The following is an 18000-nucleotide window of genomic DNA, read 5'->3' as shown; positions in this document are numbered from 1 at the left end:
ATTTACAATTTCTTAATGATCGAAGTACGCTTGAAAATATTTTATATTAATTCTTAACCAAAGAACTTTACTTCTTAGGTTAGCACCTGAAGTTAACCAGCGAAATTCGATCGTTTAGCTTTAGTTAATCGAACATCAACCTAAAAATTGCACAATTATGAGGGAAACCTAAATTAGATTGAACATGTGTTAAACATCAATATCGATATATCAAATGTTCAATACAACACGATCAATTAATGTATGCGATTAATTAATCGCGCTGTAAATAAATGTGGTTGAAAATGTACGGTTTTAACCCAAGATTGTTTAAAAATTATCTGACAAGGAAGGAATGGAATGGATATTAGGTTCTTGGGCAATTCGACGATGAAAAACGTGGGCATAAATTAATATTGATATACGTCAGTATTAATTTATTATCGAGCAATGTTATCTACAATTAATGTAAAAGTAATAATGGTTCTCGGTATAAGTTAAAACGGTTATTATACATATATACAAGGTCTGGTAAAGGAATACGCATAATTCACGCAATCCCCACCGGAAAGCACGAGTTTTCGTCGACGTCTTTTCCGAAAAATATTTGCAAAAGAACTTTTCAATTCGAGCAAAATTTACATTTTCGAATTTCCATTAAGGTCTAAAGAAATTCAACTTTCGAGATATTTTAAACCCGCCCTACGAACAATTTCCGGCTTACTGCGAATAAATAATTGTCAATTATTACTCAATCGATATTTAAGATTATTACTGGGACAATAGCAATATTATTATGATAGATGATGTGCAAGTGTAAATGATGGAAGCAAGATCAATCATTAATCAAGATCCACTTCCTCGCATCGGCATTGACTTCAACATTTATCAATTTCATTCACTAATCATTCAAGCGAATAATTATTGTAACATTAAATATTCACATATACAAGATTTCTTGTATTTAAAAAAAAAATATTAGATAATTAGGGAATTATTCATTTATTAATCCATAAAAGGGTCAAAGTCAATCTTGGACCATCTCGATTAATTCACATTTGTCAATTATTCGCTCGAATTGATTGTGAATAATTTTTTTCTTTTCAACGCAAAATACGACTTATTCAGATTGTTATAACTTTTTTTGTGAACTTTTCCGCCATTTATTTCGGTATATATCATTTGTTTATTATGTACAATGTATCTTAAGAATTCCAGCTCGCTCATGCAGATCTGAAATTAATTGAGAAATGAAACTGTACTCCTGAATTTCCAAAATTTTGATTAGTGTTTTTGTTAATCTCATTAGTTTGAATTCGGAATATTCCTTCAAAATTTAAGCGGCCCAAAAATTTTGAAAACATGTCCTACGAATTTTTTGCAATTTCCTCGTGCAAAATCGATTCGTTGCAGATCAGTAATTAAGAAATGAGACTATGCGGTTAAATTTCCAAAATTTTGATTAGTCCCTTGTTCATTTCTGTCAGTTTTGAAAATTCCTTCAAAATTTGAACGGCCAAAAAATTTTGAAAACGTGTCCTACGAATTTTGTACAATTTCCTCGCGCAAAATCAATTCGTTGTTGATCAGTAATTAAGAAATGAGACTATGCGGTTAAATTTCCAAAATTTTGATTAGTCCTTTGTTCATATCACTAATTTGAATTTGGAAAATTCTTTCTAAATTTGAGGGGCCAAGAAATTTTGAAAAAATGTCCTACGAATTTAATGCAAATTCTATCCGTTGCTGGTCAAGAAGTTTCATTAAAAGTTGCGGCTACATCTCGCGCCAGGAACATACACGTGAGGCACATTCCAGGACACTCATCGGCCATCTGCTAATTTCAATTAAGAGACGTAGAGTCTCGCACCAAGTACACGCACCGAAATTTGCTTCTATTGGATTTTCATTAAGAAACGTGTCTCGCACCAAATAAAAGTACAATCACCGATGCATATACCCGACGTTTGCTTAACACCAAAAGAAACGGTAGCGTTTCGCGCCAAGTACACCCATCAGAAGACAGATTCAGTTCGCATTTTCTATTCAGTCTCATCACGCGTCAGCGTTTCGCGCCAAGTACTAGCTAAAAGATCAATTTTCCGTAAATGGACACGGTAGAGCACCACGCCAAGTACACGTGTCGCACCCCCAAAATGTCCTCCGATTATCACCTACAAAGTGACCTCGACTTCTTGCGTGCTCAAAATCCCGATAATAGATTTACACCGCCATTTTGAAGTAGGTTGTGGGCAACTTCAAAATTTAAACAGTCCATATTGTAAATAACATATTGAGCTAAAACACCTTTCCTTTGCAAGCTGATAGTCATTGTGGTAAGTTGATGACAAACATTATAGTCATCCTGGTGAAATGGCGAGAAAAAATCTCGTCGTTGATTCCAGGCACTGCAGAGTCCCACACCAAGTACAACTCCCAAACGATACGTAATCCGCACATCTTTACGTCTTAAAATCCAAAGCAGAGTCTCTCGCCAAGATCACAACTTCCCAGACATCTTTCATATCCTCAACTACGTCATCATGATGATTCGTCACTTCAAAACAGCCCTACTTCATCTTCTCAGAGTGAAGTAAGCTTCACTTCTCACGGTGTATGAAGTTAAATAAACATCCCCCTTGATTTGATTAATAACCTTAGTTTTTTTTTCACGTAAACCACGTCAAAATGACGTAAATCTAATGCTGGTCAGTTAATCATGAACCGGCATCATCAGGCATTATCCCACACCAAGTACACATATCGAAGATTTTCCATCCACCAGATCGAATTAACATCCGCGGTAGAGTTCCTCGCCAAGAGCATACCCACTCTACATCCCCGCTTCTTCAGCTTCATTGGCAAGTCGACTTCAATTCCAGACTCCAGTCTTATCAACTTCTCAAACTTAACAAATCCTTGCTCTACATGACAAACATAAGAAATGGTGCTCTCTCCTTTCACGAGTCCAAGAGGCTCTACCTAACCTCCGCACTAAGACGAAGCAAGAATTTCTCCTCATTAATCCCATAACACCACCACTACTGTAGCGTGCCACGCCAAGTGCACGCAGTAAAGTAAGACGACTGCCTCTCGTAATTAGCTCCATCTGCCACAACTAGAGGTAGTATTCCACGCCAAGAACATCCACCAAACGCTCCATCCTCTACCATAGGACCGTGTACATATCCAAGGTAGAGTTTGACACCAAGAGCGCGCATCACATATCGTCCTCAGGGATAAACTACCTCTCGTAATTAACTCCATCTGCCGCAACTAGAGGTAGCATCCCACGCCAAGAACATCCACCAAACGCTCCATCCTCTACCATAGGACCGTGTACATATCCAAGGTAGAGTTTCACGCCAAGAGCGCACATCACATATCGTCAGGCATAAACTTCCTCTCGTAATTAGCTCCATCTGCCGCAACTAGAGGTAGCATTCCACGCCAAGAACATCCACCAAACGCTCCACCCTGTGCCATCAGACCGTGTGCAAATCCAAGGTAGAGTTTGACACCAAGAGCGCACATCACATATCGTCCTCAGGCATAAACTACCTCTCGTAATTAGCCCTATCTACCACAATTAGAGGTAGCATTCCACGCCAAGAACACCCACCAAACGCTCCATCCTCTACCATCGGACCGTGTACAAATCCAAGGTAGAGTTTCATGCCAATAACATCACATATCGTCCTCAGGCATAAACTACCTCTCATAATTAGCTCCATCTACCACAACTAGAGGTAGCATTCCACGCCAAGAACATTCGCCAAACGCTTCATCCTCTACCATCGGACCGTGTACAAATCCAAGGTAGAGTTTCATACCAAGAGCGCACGTAACATCGTCCTCAGGAATAAACCGAGCGACCTAGACCGCCATATCGGTTCTCCAGGTCCAAGATCTAACTTCTTCGTCTCCTCAAACTTAACAAATCATTACTCTACACGGTATGTAGAGCCAGAGCTCGTTCTCTCTGGGAGTCCAGATGACTCTTCATGGCCACCACGGTGGGATGATGAGGCGGAAGTCCTTCATCCTCGACAAGATATCGAAGAGCTTCCGCAGCACAAGCGTTCCATCCAGCCCCCCAGGAACTGGGGACACTCTCATCGCTCTTGATTCCCCAGGGTCCCTGACCTCCTGGGGTGCTCCTAATCCCCCAGGAACTCTCTTCCTCCTGGGCGTAGTCCTGCTGAGGAACCCGTTCTCCAAATTCCTCGATCCTGAGTCTCTTCTCCAGGACTTCCGTCCTCGAGGGGACGAGCTGCATCCGTTTAGACTCATTGTACAGGCTGCTTTCGAAGTGACCTTGGCTTTGTCCTTGCGCCGAAGAGTCAAGGTCACGGCCGAAGAGTCGGCTCCCATGGACGAGTCCTGGTCCCGAGGATCCATTCTGCATCCGTTTGGACTCAGTGTACAAGCTGCTCTCGAAGTGACCTTGACTTTGTCCTTGCGCCGAAGAGTCAAGGTCACGGCCGAAGAGTCGACTCCCATGGACGAGTCCTGGTCCTGAGGACTCGTTCTGCATCCGTTTGGACTCAGTGTACAGGCTGCTCTCGAAGTGACCTTGACTTTGTCCTTGCGCCGAAGAGTCAAGGTCACGGCCGAAGAGTCGGCTCTCATGGACGAGTCCTGGTCCCGAGGACCCATTCTGCATCCGTTTGGACTCATTGTACAGGTTGTTCTCGAAGTGACCTTGACTTTGTCCTTGTATCGAGGAGTCAAGGTCACGGCCGAAGAGTCGACTCCCATGATGGTCGCGCCCAGGGTCCTGGGAATGGCCTTGAATCGACTCTTTTAATTCTTTTATGCTGCTGGGGATGGGATTTGGGAGCTGGTGGAACTTCGAACTCGTCTGCTTCGAGAACTTCAACTCCTGGGCCAGGGAGGCTGCCAAGTGGTGCAGAAAGGACGGCTTCTCGAGGTCCTCCTCGTCCTCGCTGTCCTCCACGTCGACCTCCACTCCTTCGTCCTCCGATGACGCGTCCTCGTCCTCGTCCACTCGTAATAGAGTCAGCAGTCGTTCCGCTGCATCTGGAATATTATTGAAAAACGGGCGTTTGTTAATTTTCATGCATATGAAACAATGTTTAGTTGTAGTTAGTAGAAAACGAGAAATTTCATTAACCCTTTCATTAGGGCAGTCCGTTTTGCCATACAAATACTAGTGAACGCGACAGTACTTTTTCTCTCCGAATGCCGATAGGGGGCAAGGACGCAAAATCGGGAACAATTTCAGGATTTCAGGAATTTTTATATATCGACCTTGATTAAATTTCTCAGCGCCTTTCATATCGCCTTAACAGGGTCAAATTGTTCAGTTTACCAGCGCTTTTTTTCTCACTATGCCGATAAAGGGTCCCGAAGGAGGGCAAAGTAGCAAAATCGGGAACAATTTCAGGATTTCAGGAATTTTAATTTATCGACCTTGATTAAATTTCTCAGCGCCTTTCATATCACCTTAACAGGGTCAAAGTGTTCTGTTTCCAGCGCTTTTTCTCTCACTATGCCGATAAAGGGTCCCGAGGGAGGGCAAAGACGCAAAATCGGGAACAATTTCAGGATTTCAGGAATTGTAATTTATCGGCCTTGATTAAATTTCTCAGCGCCTTTCATATCACCTTAACAGGATCAAATGATTCAATTTACCAGCTCTTTTTTCTCTCAGAATGCCGATAAAGGGTCCCGAGGGAGGGCAAAGTCGCAAAATCGGGAGCGATTTCAGGATTTCAGGAATTTTAATTTATCGACCTTGATTAAATTCCCCAGCGCCTTTCATATCACCTTAACACGGTCAAATAGTTCAGTTTATCGGCGCTTTTTCTCTCAGAACGCCGATAGGGGTTCCCGAGGGCAAATTCGGAAAATCAGGAGGAATTTCAGGATAGAAAAGACGCGAGGGAATTTCGAGGGAGGTTCCCACGGGAACGGATGAGCGAAAAATTCGCAGGAGGGAATTCCTGTTCCCGGCACTTCGCATCCTGCCTGGGGAACTGGATCAGGGCTTCCTTTTTTATTCCCTTCCCGGAGTGTTGGAAGCAGGCTTAAGGGTCGTATCGGGGTTACCTGTTCCTGGGAACAGGAACCGATCCTGCTGGACCGCGAGGGAAAATTGATCTGCGCCCTGAAAAGGATGCAAAGGATCCGTTGCGGTCTCGCAGGACCCTCTGGACAGTCCGACTTTTTGTCCAGATCCTCGCCCCTGGGGAGGCCCTTAAAACGAGCGGAATTGAATAATAGCCGGCTCGAGAGGACAGGACTCTTCGGGACTCAATTTAACCACTTCGATACGAGCGTCGACTATAGTCGACAGTCACAAATGAACGCACACAGCCGAGCGTCGACTATAGTCGACGGCCGTGATATGATGGCCCACAGCCGAGCGTCGACTTTAGTCGACGGCCGTGATCTGAAGGCGCACAGCCGAGCGTCGACTTTAGTCGACGGCCGTGATATGAAGATGCACAGCCGAGCGTCGACTGTAGTCGACGGTCGTGATATGAAGGCGCACAGCCGAGCGTCGAGACGGTCGTGATATGAAGGCGCACAGCCGAGCGTCGACTTTAGTCGACGGTCGTGATATGAAGGCGCACAGCCGAGCGTCGACTTTAGTCGACGGCAATAATATGAAGGCGCACAGCCGAGCGTCGACTTTAGTCGACGGTCGTGATATGAAGGCGCACAGCCGAGCGTCGACTTTAGTCGACGGCCGTGATATGATGGCCCACAGCCGAGCGTCGACTTTAGTCGACGGCTCAATTTTTCCTCAATTAATGTTTTGAGTTTTCGTATAATAATTGTTAAATTTATTTAGCGGTATCATTTTCCTCCAGCTCATCGAAACCTTTTGGTCGAAATAGGTATACACAAAATCGTGGTAGAAATAGTGTTAATAAAAAATGAAATTTCGGGAGTTACAGGACCTACCTTAGGGTCTCCTTATTCATCTGATAAAATTTGAAAGAAATTCGTACACCCAATTCGAAGAGAAGTTTCGTAAAGTATTGATTCTTAACCCTTTGAACACGGAGCCATTTCGACATATGGGCGAAATTCGTCTGGCCGTGCAGGCAATATTGGACCAAACGTCGGGCGCCTTTAGGCGCCCTTAGTAGCCAAAGGGTTAAGATGCCACGTTCACATCCCCTTAATTTTGAAAAGAAAGGAAGCAAATTCGAAAATGGAATTTCTGCAGGGGGCAATCAACTGCATTGTCTCGCATCGGATTTTTTTTTTGTCATTAATCGAGGAAGAGATTTAATTAAATCACCACGTATAGTCGGCGCGGAATCTGCAATGTCCGTCACTAGGTCCACGAAGTCGTCCAGATCTCCTCCGTCGTCGCCACTGCACTCCATCATGGTATCCTGGAAAATATAATAAAAATCCCTTAAAATGAAGTGCATCACCCAAATCAATTAAATGGAATAAAGAGAAACAAGCGTTTACGACAATTACGAAATGCGAGCTGATATGCGAAACTATGCCTTGAGAAAGAATCTTCGAAAAATGGAAAGAAAGAGCATCCCATTGTTCATAAAACATGAGTTAATCTGCGAAATAATATGAAACATTATGAAAAATTCTTAAACAACTTTTCCATCGCCGGAAGAGAAATTTTCATAATTATCTAGGGGATTCTAAGCACGCGCATTGAATACCTCCCAGGAAAGGAGGCCAAGGAAGTCTTTGAAAAATGCAAAGAAAGTGGATCCCACTGTTCATAAAACATGACTTAATCTGCAAAATCATATGAAACATTGTAAAACATTATAAAACAACCTTTCCATCGCCGGAAGAGAAATTTTCATAATTTTCTAGGGAACTCTAAGCACGCACATTGAATATCGCTCAGAAAAGAAGGCCAAGGTTTCAAAGGATACAAAGAAAGTGCATCCCACTATTCATAAAACATGAGTTAATCTATGAAATAATTTAAAACATTCTAAAACATTCTAAAACAACTTTTCCATCTCCAAGAGAGAAATTTTCATAAATTTCTAGGGGATTCTAAGCACGCGCATTGAATACCTCCCAGGAAAAGAGGCCAAGGAAGTCTTCGAAAATGTAAAGAAACTTCATCCCACTGTTCATAAAACATGACTTAATCTGCAAAATCATATGAAACATTGTAAAACATTATAAAACAAGCTTTCCATCGTCAGAAGAGAAATTTTCATAATTTTCTAGGGGATTCTAAGCACGCACATTGAATACCTCCCAGGAAAGGAGGCCAAGGATTCGAAGGATGCAAAGAAAGTGCATCCGTTATGGAGATGTCCACGCAAAGCCTGTAGGGAAATCTTCCTAGGGACTTTAAGTGCCCTCCAGGGAGGGCCAGGAACTCCCGTAAATTTTCCCAGATTTATTGTCACCCCGGAATCGTATCTCGGTAGAGTTTCCCACTGACCCAGTGCCTCCTAGGCAGTAAAACGGTGCAAATTGGCTGGTGGTTAGGGAGGGTCCAAGGACCTTCCTTGAGGCCCGATTTTACGGCGATATTTATTGAGACCCCCTCGTCTGAGTATTTTCCCATCGTCAAAGCTTGCCCTTTGGCAAACATCCTCGATTTCTCGCCGTTTTCCCCAATTTTCCCTGCTTTCCCCCGAGGTGCCATGCACGGTAGCCTCCACCGAGGCCACGAGATCCCTTTTGGGGTTTACGACTCACAAAATTTCGGTCTCTGGCCCGAAATGAATGTTTCATTTACTACCGTTTCCTTTCAACATTTTCTTCTAGCGATGTAAAAGATGGATACGAAAGCGTTGATTTTTTTTTTCAGCATATAAACATGATGCACTTGAAAGTTTAAGAATTTCATGTGTAATAAAGGTTTCAGCTTATACCCTGAGAAGTTTAATAATTTTATACGTAATAAAGATTTTAGTTTCTACCCTGAAAATGTTAATAATTTGTTTCTACCCTAAGAAAAAAAAATTTTATTGACTTTAAAGTGATATGAAAGAGTTTTGTTGACTTTAAAGTGATATGAAAAAGATGTAGCCATATATATATGGCTCTCTGGCCCGAAATAAACGTTTGATTTTCTACTGTTTCCTTTCAACATTTTCTCCTAGCAATGTAAAAGACGGATACGAAAGCGTTGTTTTTTTTTCAGCACATAAACATGCTACGCTTGAAAGTTTAATAATTTCATGTGTAATAAAGGTTTTAGTTTATACCCTGAGAAGTTTAATAATTTCATACGTAATAAAGGTTTTAATTTCTACCCTGAGAAATTTAATAATTTCATGCATGATAAAGGTTTTAGTTCCTATCCTGAGAAAAAATAATTTAGTTGACTTTAAGGTGATATGAGTCAGCCTATATATATATATATTTAAGAGAAGTTTAATTAATTAAGAATTAATATATATATTTATGAGAAGTCAAATTGCTGGGGAAAGTAGCTTTGAATTTCATCTTTTTTAAAACTTCATAGGACGAATGTTCAGATCTCCTCGACACACCATGAAATTTGCATGTAGAGTTTCCAATTAACTAACTCGGTAAAATTCCAAGTCGAACAAACATTTGTGGGAGAAATTTGCTCACTTCAGTTTTCTATTCATTTTTCAATTCACTTTTCTATTAATTTTTCAAATCACTTTTCTATTCATTTACTTTTCATTTTTTTAAAACATCATGGACGAATGTTCAGACCTCCACGAAAGACCATGAAATTTGCATGTAGAGTTTATAATTAACTAACTCGGTAAAATTCCAAATCTAACACACATTTGTGGGAGAAATTTGCAGGTTCGAAAGGTGAGATTGATCGTTACTTCCTTGTCTCCACTCGTAGCCCAATGGGAATGTCTTATCACGAATGAAACTCCACCTCTCCTAGACCTTTCATATGACTCACCCTGTACATACATCATAGCCTAATGCTTTAACGCGTAATAAAACTAGGAATTTCCAATCGAAATACGTTCAAGGTATTTCGATTGGGAAGGAAACTAGTGCGTGTAAAATTGCTAAAACCAGATATCGCGTTGATAAGCACAGTGCGGGTAAAATGCGTGTAAACTACACCTCTTTAAGTCGACGGGACACCCGGATCTGTCCAGGAAAGGTACTGATAATGGCCCCAGGGTAATATAAGTAAATCGCAACCAAAGTAGTTACATTTACATCTAGTCCGTTTTAAAACATGACCTGCCATTATGCGAACGCGATAAGAGTCTAATTTCCACTTTTGAATACCAAGGTATCGAGTTATCAGGCTGCATGTCAGGTAACCAGGTTATATACCCAAGTTTTGTAATAGTAGGTAAGTATGATGTACACGGAGCCATTTCGACATATGGGCGAAATTCCTATGACCGTGCAGGCAATATTAGACCAAACGTCGGGCGCCTTTAGGCGCTATTAGTAGCCAAAGGGTTAAGGTGATGTGAAACACGTTGAGAAAAATTTTATCAATACTTGTACGTTTTATTTATATAGAATGACCATTTCATATCACCTTAACCCTTTGAACACGAAGTCATTTCGACTTATGGGCGAAATTCGCCTGACCGTGCAGGCAATATTAGACCAAACGTCGGGCGCCTTTAGGCGCTCTTAATAGTCAAAGGGTTAACCGTAATTTTTTCTCCATGAGAATACAAAACGAGCCGATTTTAAGGGCTAGTTTTCTATATCAGCGAAAATAGAAGAACTTGGAGAGATTCGTTGAGCTTTCTGGACGATTTAATATATCGCTACAATAGCTAACCCGTTTCGACATATGGGCGAAATTCGTCTGACCGTGCAGGCAATATTGGACCAAACATCGGGCGCGTTTAGGCGCTCTTAAGAGCCAAAGGGTTAATCGTAATCTTTTCTCTATGAGAATACAAAACGGACCAATTTTAAGGTGTAGTTTTCTATATCCGCGAAATAGAAGAACTGGGAGAGATTCGTTGAGTTTTATGGACGACTTAATATATCGCTGTAATAGTTAGCCCTTTGACCATGGAGACATTACGACATACGGGCGAAACTCCTCTGACCGTGCAAGCAATATTGGACCAAACGTCGGGCGCCTTTCGGCGCTCTTAGTAGGCAAAGAATTAATATACAATACAAACTGCAATCCGTAACAAGACACAATCAAGTTTTCTCACTAGGAATGAGAACTAAGGGTAATAAAATTCATTCGAGGAGATAAGGACGCCCGGAAGATGCACCTGTTAAGTCGGGAGGATGGCTCTACCCAGGAAAGGCATCCAGTGGGATAGAGCAATCCTAACCCTTTGAACACGGAGCCATTTCGACATATGGGCGAAATTCCTCTGACCGTGCAGGCAATATTGGACCAAACGTCGGGCGCCTTTAGACGCTCTTAGTAGCCAAATGATTAATATAGAATAGGCGAAGAATTAATATACAATACGAACTGCAATCCGTAACAAGACACAATCAAGTTTTCTCACTAGGAATGAGAACTAAGGGTAATAAAATTCATTCGAGGAGATAAGGACGCCCGGAAGATGCACCTGTTAAGTCGGGAGGATGGCTCTACCCAGGAAAGGCATCCATTGGGACTCGGGGGCAATGTCAAAAGCAAATCCCGACCAAAGTAGGCAAGCCTCTCGATCTTGGTATAAATAGAACGATTCCCGCGCGTAATGCCCCGCGAAAGGGACACGTTTGACCACTGTCGAGATCTCTCTCGGCTTCATCTGGCTCCATCTTTGGTTGCTAAGCGGATATGCCATAACAGCGAGCAAAAGGGAACCAGTACCAGAGCTCGCGAATCGTACAATACTTTTATTTAGTTGGAAACTCTCACAAAAGGTACGAGACCTTCCGAACGAGGGGCCGCCTTAGGCACAATGAGCCTTTATTACCGGGCCCCGGGATTTCGAAAACCGCGCGCTTTTCCCAGGCGCATGCGCGCTCGTTGTGAAATCCCGAGGATCGCTACCTAACCTACGGTTTGCCACATTGTGCGAAAAGTATGCTTCCTGAACGATATTAATAATTTTTGAAGGAAAATTCTACATGCCAAATTCATTTTATAGGAATTACAAGATATGCGAAGCGAAAGGATTAAATCCCGACGATCGCTTCCTAACGTATAGTTTGCTACATTGTGCGAAAAGTTTACTTCCTAGACGAGATTAATGATTTTCTAAAGGAAAGTTTACATGCCAAATTCATTTTATAGGGATTATAAGATATGCGAAGCCGAAGGATGAAATCTCGTCGTTCGCTTCTTAACACCTTCCTTCCACAATAACAAGATACATGAAAAAAATATTCATATAGATTATATAAATTTAGCAACAGAATTTTCAATTAAATTTCCATTACACAACACATAACGTTTAATGTGAGCTTAAAAAAGGCAAATTAGACTCCAGTAACGAGTTTCAATCCATATAAAAATAATTCACAAAAGTAAAATACATATAAAAAAATGCAGCAAACCAACTTTTACTTAAACTTTCCGCGACAAAACTCATCAATTTAACGAGAGGACAAGGACAGTAAATTATACCACCGGTAACAATTTCCTATCTGTGTAGAAGTAACGAGAAAGGAGTAAAAAGAGGTCCGGCAAAAGTAAAGTACGCCTAAGGAAACTGCAAATTAAAAAAATCGCACCGCGATAACTATTTTCCATTTGCGTTAAAATAACAATAAACGCATAAAAACGACCTTACAATAATAAAATACGTACAAAGAAATTTAGCGAAAGAATTTTCAATTGAATTTTCACGACAGAAGACATAACGTTTAATGGGAGTTTAAAAAAGGCAAATTAGACTCGAATAACAATTTTCAATCCATATAAAAATAATTCATAATAGTAAAATACACGTGAAAAAAATGCAGCAAACCAACATTTACTTAAACTCCCCGTGACGAAACTCATCAATTTAACGAGAGTACAGGGACAGTAAATTATACCTCGGTAACCATTTCCCATCCGTGTACAAGTAACGAGAGAGGAGTAAAAAAAGGCCCGGCAATAGTAAAGTACGCCCAAGGAAACTCTGCAAAAGAGAACTTTTCAATTAGATTTCCATCACAGGACGTGTAGACATAAAAGGGAGCAGAAAAAGCAAGAAATTACACCCCGTAAACTATTTTCCATCTGGGCGCAGCCAGCGGGGAGAAAGCAAAGAGAAGCTGCCAGCAGTGGCGCAATTATAACTGGTGTAATTAAGGAGACACCGCGAGGGTAATCGAGAAATGGAGATTTATGAATCGCGCACCCGGAAAGGAGACATCTCCGGAGATATTAACGAATGAGAAAGTCAAGACAGGTGGCGTCGACGCGACATTAAGATGTCCCCTCGGAGAGGATGAAGAGCCGTTCCGTTTTTCGAATGCCTCCACCCAACGATTAAGGGGATGTGAAAGTGGCATCCGAAAGCTCAATCGTTCATAAAACTTTTCATAGAACTGGGTGTCTCAAATCGTTTCATACTTTAAAACGTGAATACGGAGACCCTAAGGTAGATCCCGAAACTCGCGAAATTTCATTTTTTACCTTAAAATAAAGTCTCTTATTCGAAGCGACTGATTTGAGGGAAGGGTTTCACTTGACCTTAAAATAAAGTCTCTTATTCGAAGCGACTGATTTGAGGAGGGTCTCACTTCACCTTAAAATAAAGTCTTATTCAAAGCAATTGATTTGAGGGAAGGGTTTCACTTTACCTTAAAATAAAGTGTCTTATTCGAAGCGACTGATGTGAGGGAAGGATTTCACTTCACCTTAAAATAAAGTGGCTTATTCAAAGCGACTGATTTGAGGGAGGTCTCACTACACCTTAAAATAAAGTGTCTTATTCAAAGCGATTGATTTGAGGGAAGGGTTTCACACTTTACCTTAAAATAAAGTGTCTTATTCAAAGCGACTGGTTTGAGGGAAAGATTTCACTTGACCTTAAAAAAGCGACTGATTTGAGGGAGTCTCACTTCACCTTAAAATAAAGTGTCTTATTCGAAGCGACTGACTTGTGGGAAGGATTTCACTTCACCTTAAAAAAATCTACTGATTTAAGGGGGTTTCACTTCACCTTAAAAAAATCTAATGATTTAAGGGGGTCTCACTTCACCTTAAAATAAAGTGTCTTATTCGAAGCGACTGATTTAAGGGGGTCTCACTTCACCTTAAAATAAAGTATCTTATTCAAAGCGACTGATTTGAGGGAAGGATTTCACTTCACCTTAAAATAAAGTGTCTTATTCGAAGCGACTGATTTAAGGGGGTCTCACTTCACCTTAAAATAAAGTATCTTATTCAAAGCGACTGATTTGAGGGAAGGATTTCACTTCACCTTAAAATAAAGTGTCTTATTCGAAGCGACTGATTTGAGGGGGGTCTCACTTCACCTTAACCGCGGCCGAGTTAATTTATGCAAAGGTGCCGTTGCGCCCCAGCCTCGGAATTATTGCATGCACGTATTAGTACTGTAGGTACGCGCCTGCGCGATCGATCACGTGAGCTCCTGTTGCAATTCTCCTCGGATCGATCGTGTCACCGATTGATTCATCTGGTTTTATTTTTAGTTCGAAGCAGTTAACGTTTCCACCTCGGGAGATCGATGCCAGTCGTCCATCTCGATCGCCTCGTCTAACACTTTTTGGAAAACAAAGACCTGCTTTTAATAGACTCTAAGAATAAACTCAAGGAACTCTGTTAATAGACCATTCAATGGGCCACTTCGCCTCGTTGTTTATTACCCTTTAACAATGACCGGTATAACATTCGCCGATGCAGATCAGGACGAATTTTGCATTCGAAATTCAACGTTTTGCGATTCGGATTCTTGTTGTTAATAATATAATATAATTTTAAAAGTGAAATATAACTTTTTATTTTTAAAAAACGGCGAGAGGGATAAACACGGTAAGGGCTTCCCTCCGACAATTATATTTCAGATTTGTGCAGAAAATTGTTTAAAGGTTTGATAAATAAACATCAGAAATAGCGATGTCACAAAAGATGAAAGAGTGATACGATAAGATAATAGAATAAACTCGAAAAAAACGAGAAATTCGTGCAATAAAGGATTAACCTGGTTAAGAGAATTATGCGTTCCCCTCCAACAATTATTTTCCACTCTCTTTCATATTTGTACCGGAAATTATTTAAAAGTTTGACAAGTAAACCCCAGGAATGATGTCGCAAAAAGAGAGATACGGTAAGCTAATAAAATAAACCCGAAAAAAAAAACGAGAAATTCGTGCAATAAAGGATTAACCTGGTTAAGGGAATTGTGCGTTTCCCTCCAACAATGGCCGAGCAAGCCCTGAAAGTACAGCAAGGTATTAGAGCGTTATCACGGGCTCTCCATCGGCGCAGAATCTAATTGGATGCAATTTATCGTAGCCGACCTTTGCATCCAGCCAAGCATTAAATTACTCCACCTATCCCGGTCTATCTCTAGACTGGAGACTCTTTAACCACGATATGTGTATGTAATGCACTTCATAAATAATATATGAGAGCACGCGTTCAATGGATTTCGCATTTGCGGCCCTCTGGCATCACTCGATAAGAGCCGATCTTATTCCGAAATGATTAACGGCGCACTCGGCCATCATTTCTTGCCCATTTACCCGGGAATTCGATCATCGTTATTTCTAAGTTAAGTCCCTATAAACAATTCCGCCTCCTCGGCCGGAACGAGTTCCGTAATTAAAACCGATGAGGAACTCAGAAACCCTCATTTTCCCCGTTCCCACATTTTACGCCGACGTTAAATTGCACGTTCCTTCCACTGAAATTTAATTTCTAATTTTCATTAACTTAGTTTCAATTTTTACCTTTTTTTTTATCACGGCTGGATGAACCAGAGAACATTTACAGGCATGAATTCGAAGAAAATTATAATTTCTTTAATGTATTCATTAATTAACTCGTGTCTTACGTCGCATAAAATGTGCTGGGACATTTGGTAAACATTTTTCATTATTGTATAATGACACGCATTACCTCGTTAATTATGCATAAAAGGATGACCCTCTCGGATTTTCGTATAACTTTTATATATTATCCCATATTTTTCCATATATATATAAGACACTTTCCTAACACTTCAATGGTGTAACTATTATTTCCTAACACCGTAATTGTGTGTATGAGAGGACATTCACTCAGGAAATCATGAATTTTAACCTTCGAAATGATGCGAAATTCAGAAATCATTGAAAATCAACGAATTCTGTCACAATTTTAAGGCCCAGCGACGCCTGTTACAAAATCGCATTGTTATTAATTTTCTAACACCTTAATGATATAAGATCATGTATATAAGAGGGTATTCACTCAGGAAACCATGGATTGAAACGCTCGAAATTATGCGAAAATCAGCTGGAAATTGCAAGCAGAAATCAGTGAAAATCAGTTAATACAGTCACAAATTTAAGGCCAAGCGTCGCTTGTTACCAAATCATATCGTTATTAATCATATGAAATAAAAAGCAATGGTCTCTAAAAGAAGGAAATCATATTCACATATTTCAAAGTGAATAATCCCCTCTACAAATTCCACGGTAGGGAATATTCCACTTAACGGATGCAACGTAAAGGAGTCGATAGAGTCTGGCGGAATCGCAGCCAACTTCCCGGCACTCGATGCACCTTGTCATCGAGTCTGAAAGGCGCAACAAATCGGCTCCTTCGGCGCCATTAGCGAGTCAACGAGACAGCCAGGTCCCTCACCCTCCATCTTGAAAGTGCACGCTTGCCCTCCCCCCCTGTCGAATTTGCCCTAACCTCCCGGTCGATTACCTCTACGAAGAGATCCTCGATGACGCCGGTAGATCGCCGCATGGCGATATCCGCTTCGTCGAAGTCCGCTGCCAGCCACGCACCCACGTCGAACAGAGGTTAGGTTAGGTTAGGTTAGGTTAGGCTAGGTCGGGACTAGCCGGGCAGCGCAGCTCCGCTCGACGCTCCCGACAGGTCGGCCGGCGACTCGCGAGTGCCGTCACGTGACACCGCGCCGGTCCCTTTTATAGCCTCGCTCGCGGGTCACGTGACCTCCGCGGGGCGCTTTTATAGGCCGAGCGCGGCCCGCGGGAGGGGGAATTCCCCGAGACTTCCAGGAATCGAGTAATCGATTTTCCCGCGGGCACGGGCTGAAGCTTGATACAGATGACACACTCGACAGCTATTTAGGACTCGGTTATGGAGCGCGATGGGAGGGAGATGGGAAACTGCGGATCCGGAGATCCGACATGCGAGCTGACGCGGAAAATGGATGTCCGAAGTAGTTGACGCGCGTTACGGCATGAATTAACGGAGGATGGATTGAACAATTGGAGAAGTGTCAGGTTAAATTATCGCCGGATGAGGCTATTCAGGGGACAAATGGATTTTATAGCATGGATTAACGAGAACACGTCAATTAAATACGTCCTGGGGATTTTTTACAGGTTATGAGGCGGGATATTCTGTCTTATTGAACAGGGATCTATAGCGGTCTGAAGGTGGACGTGGAAATGGAGGTTATGTCATATCTCTGTCCGGAAAGTAGGCGGCTCTGGGTTCACGTGTCATCTCGGTTTCTTTAATTCCCCGAAAGTGGACACCACGTGACATCGCTTTTGTAGGTGGAGGGGGCTGATCGAAATCTCGTAGGAATCGCGAACTCGGGTCGATATATCGCAGGATTTCCAAGATGGCGGACTATCGCGGATGTGCAGGCGCGAGACTTCGGTTACGATCAACGCGACGCGCGGAGAACGAGCGAACGATTGACAAGTGACTTCCAAGTCTTAGGTTAGGAGCCGACCCATCTCGGACGGAGGTCGAAGATGCACTGAGGTGCCTCAAGGTGCACTGCGGTCGGCGGGGCCGCGGGGGGACGCTATTCGCTCGGGCGCCGACCAACCAACGGCAGGTCCGAGCAGGACAGCTGTCGCTGACCGTCTGCAGCTGTCGGCCTCTCACCATGCTCTCACCGCACGGTGCTGCCCCCACCACTCGCATCCCCACCACTTCCTAGGAGCTGGGAATTAATTAATTACCCCCACCCCTGCGTCCACCAGGGTTTAGGA

General features: G+C 42.1%; 1 protein-coding gene across 3 annotated transcripts; it reads right to left on the bottom strand.

The window, feature by feature from the left end:
- Nucleotides 1-48: 48 nt before the first annotated feature.
- LOC105698554 lies at nt 49-17729 on the bottom strand. Of its 3 annotated transcripts, none has more exons than XM_012422895.2 (3): nt 16730-17729; nt 7259-7355; nt 49-5022 (listed from the first exon to the last, which is right to left on the bottom strand). In XM_012422895.2, the coding sequence occupies exons 1-3, from the start codon at nt 16769-16771 to the stop codon at nt 3929-3931; spliced, it is 1233 nt and encodes a 410-aa protein (XP_012278318.1). In that variant the 5' UTR covers nt 16772-17729; the 3' UTR covers nt 49-3928. The 3 variants fall into 3 exon arrangements, with proteins under 3 accessions (XP_012278318.1, XP_012278327.1, XP_012278336.1); XM_012422904.2 differs by having other exon boundaries at nt 7262-7355; XM_012422913.2 differs by lacking the exon at nt 16730-17729 and adding an exon at nt 14271-14324 and having other exon boundaries at nt 50-5022.
- Nucleotides 17730-18000: the final 271 nt, after the last annotated feature.

The sequence above is a fragment of the Orussus abietinus genome, unplaced genomic scaffold (assembly GCF_000612105.2).
Source record: "Orussus abietinus isolate OABI.00-Male unplaced genomic scaffold, Oabi_2.0 scaffold173, whole genome shotgun sequence".
NCBI lineage: Eukaryota > Metazoa > Arthropoda > Insecta > Hymenoptera > Orussidae > Orussus > Orussus abietinus.
The sequence above is the reverse complement of the archived record's forward strand: the minus strand, read 5'-3'. Positions and strand labels throughout refer to the sequence as shown.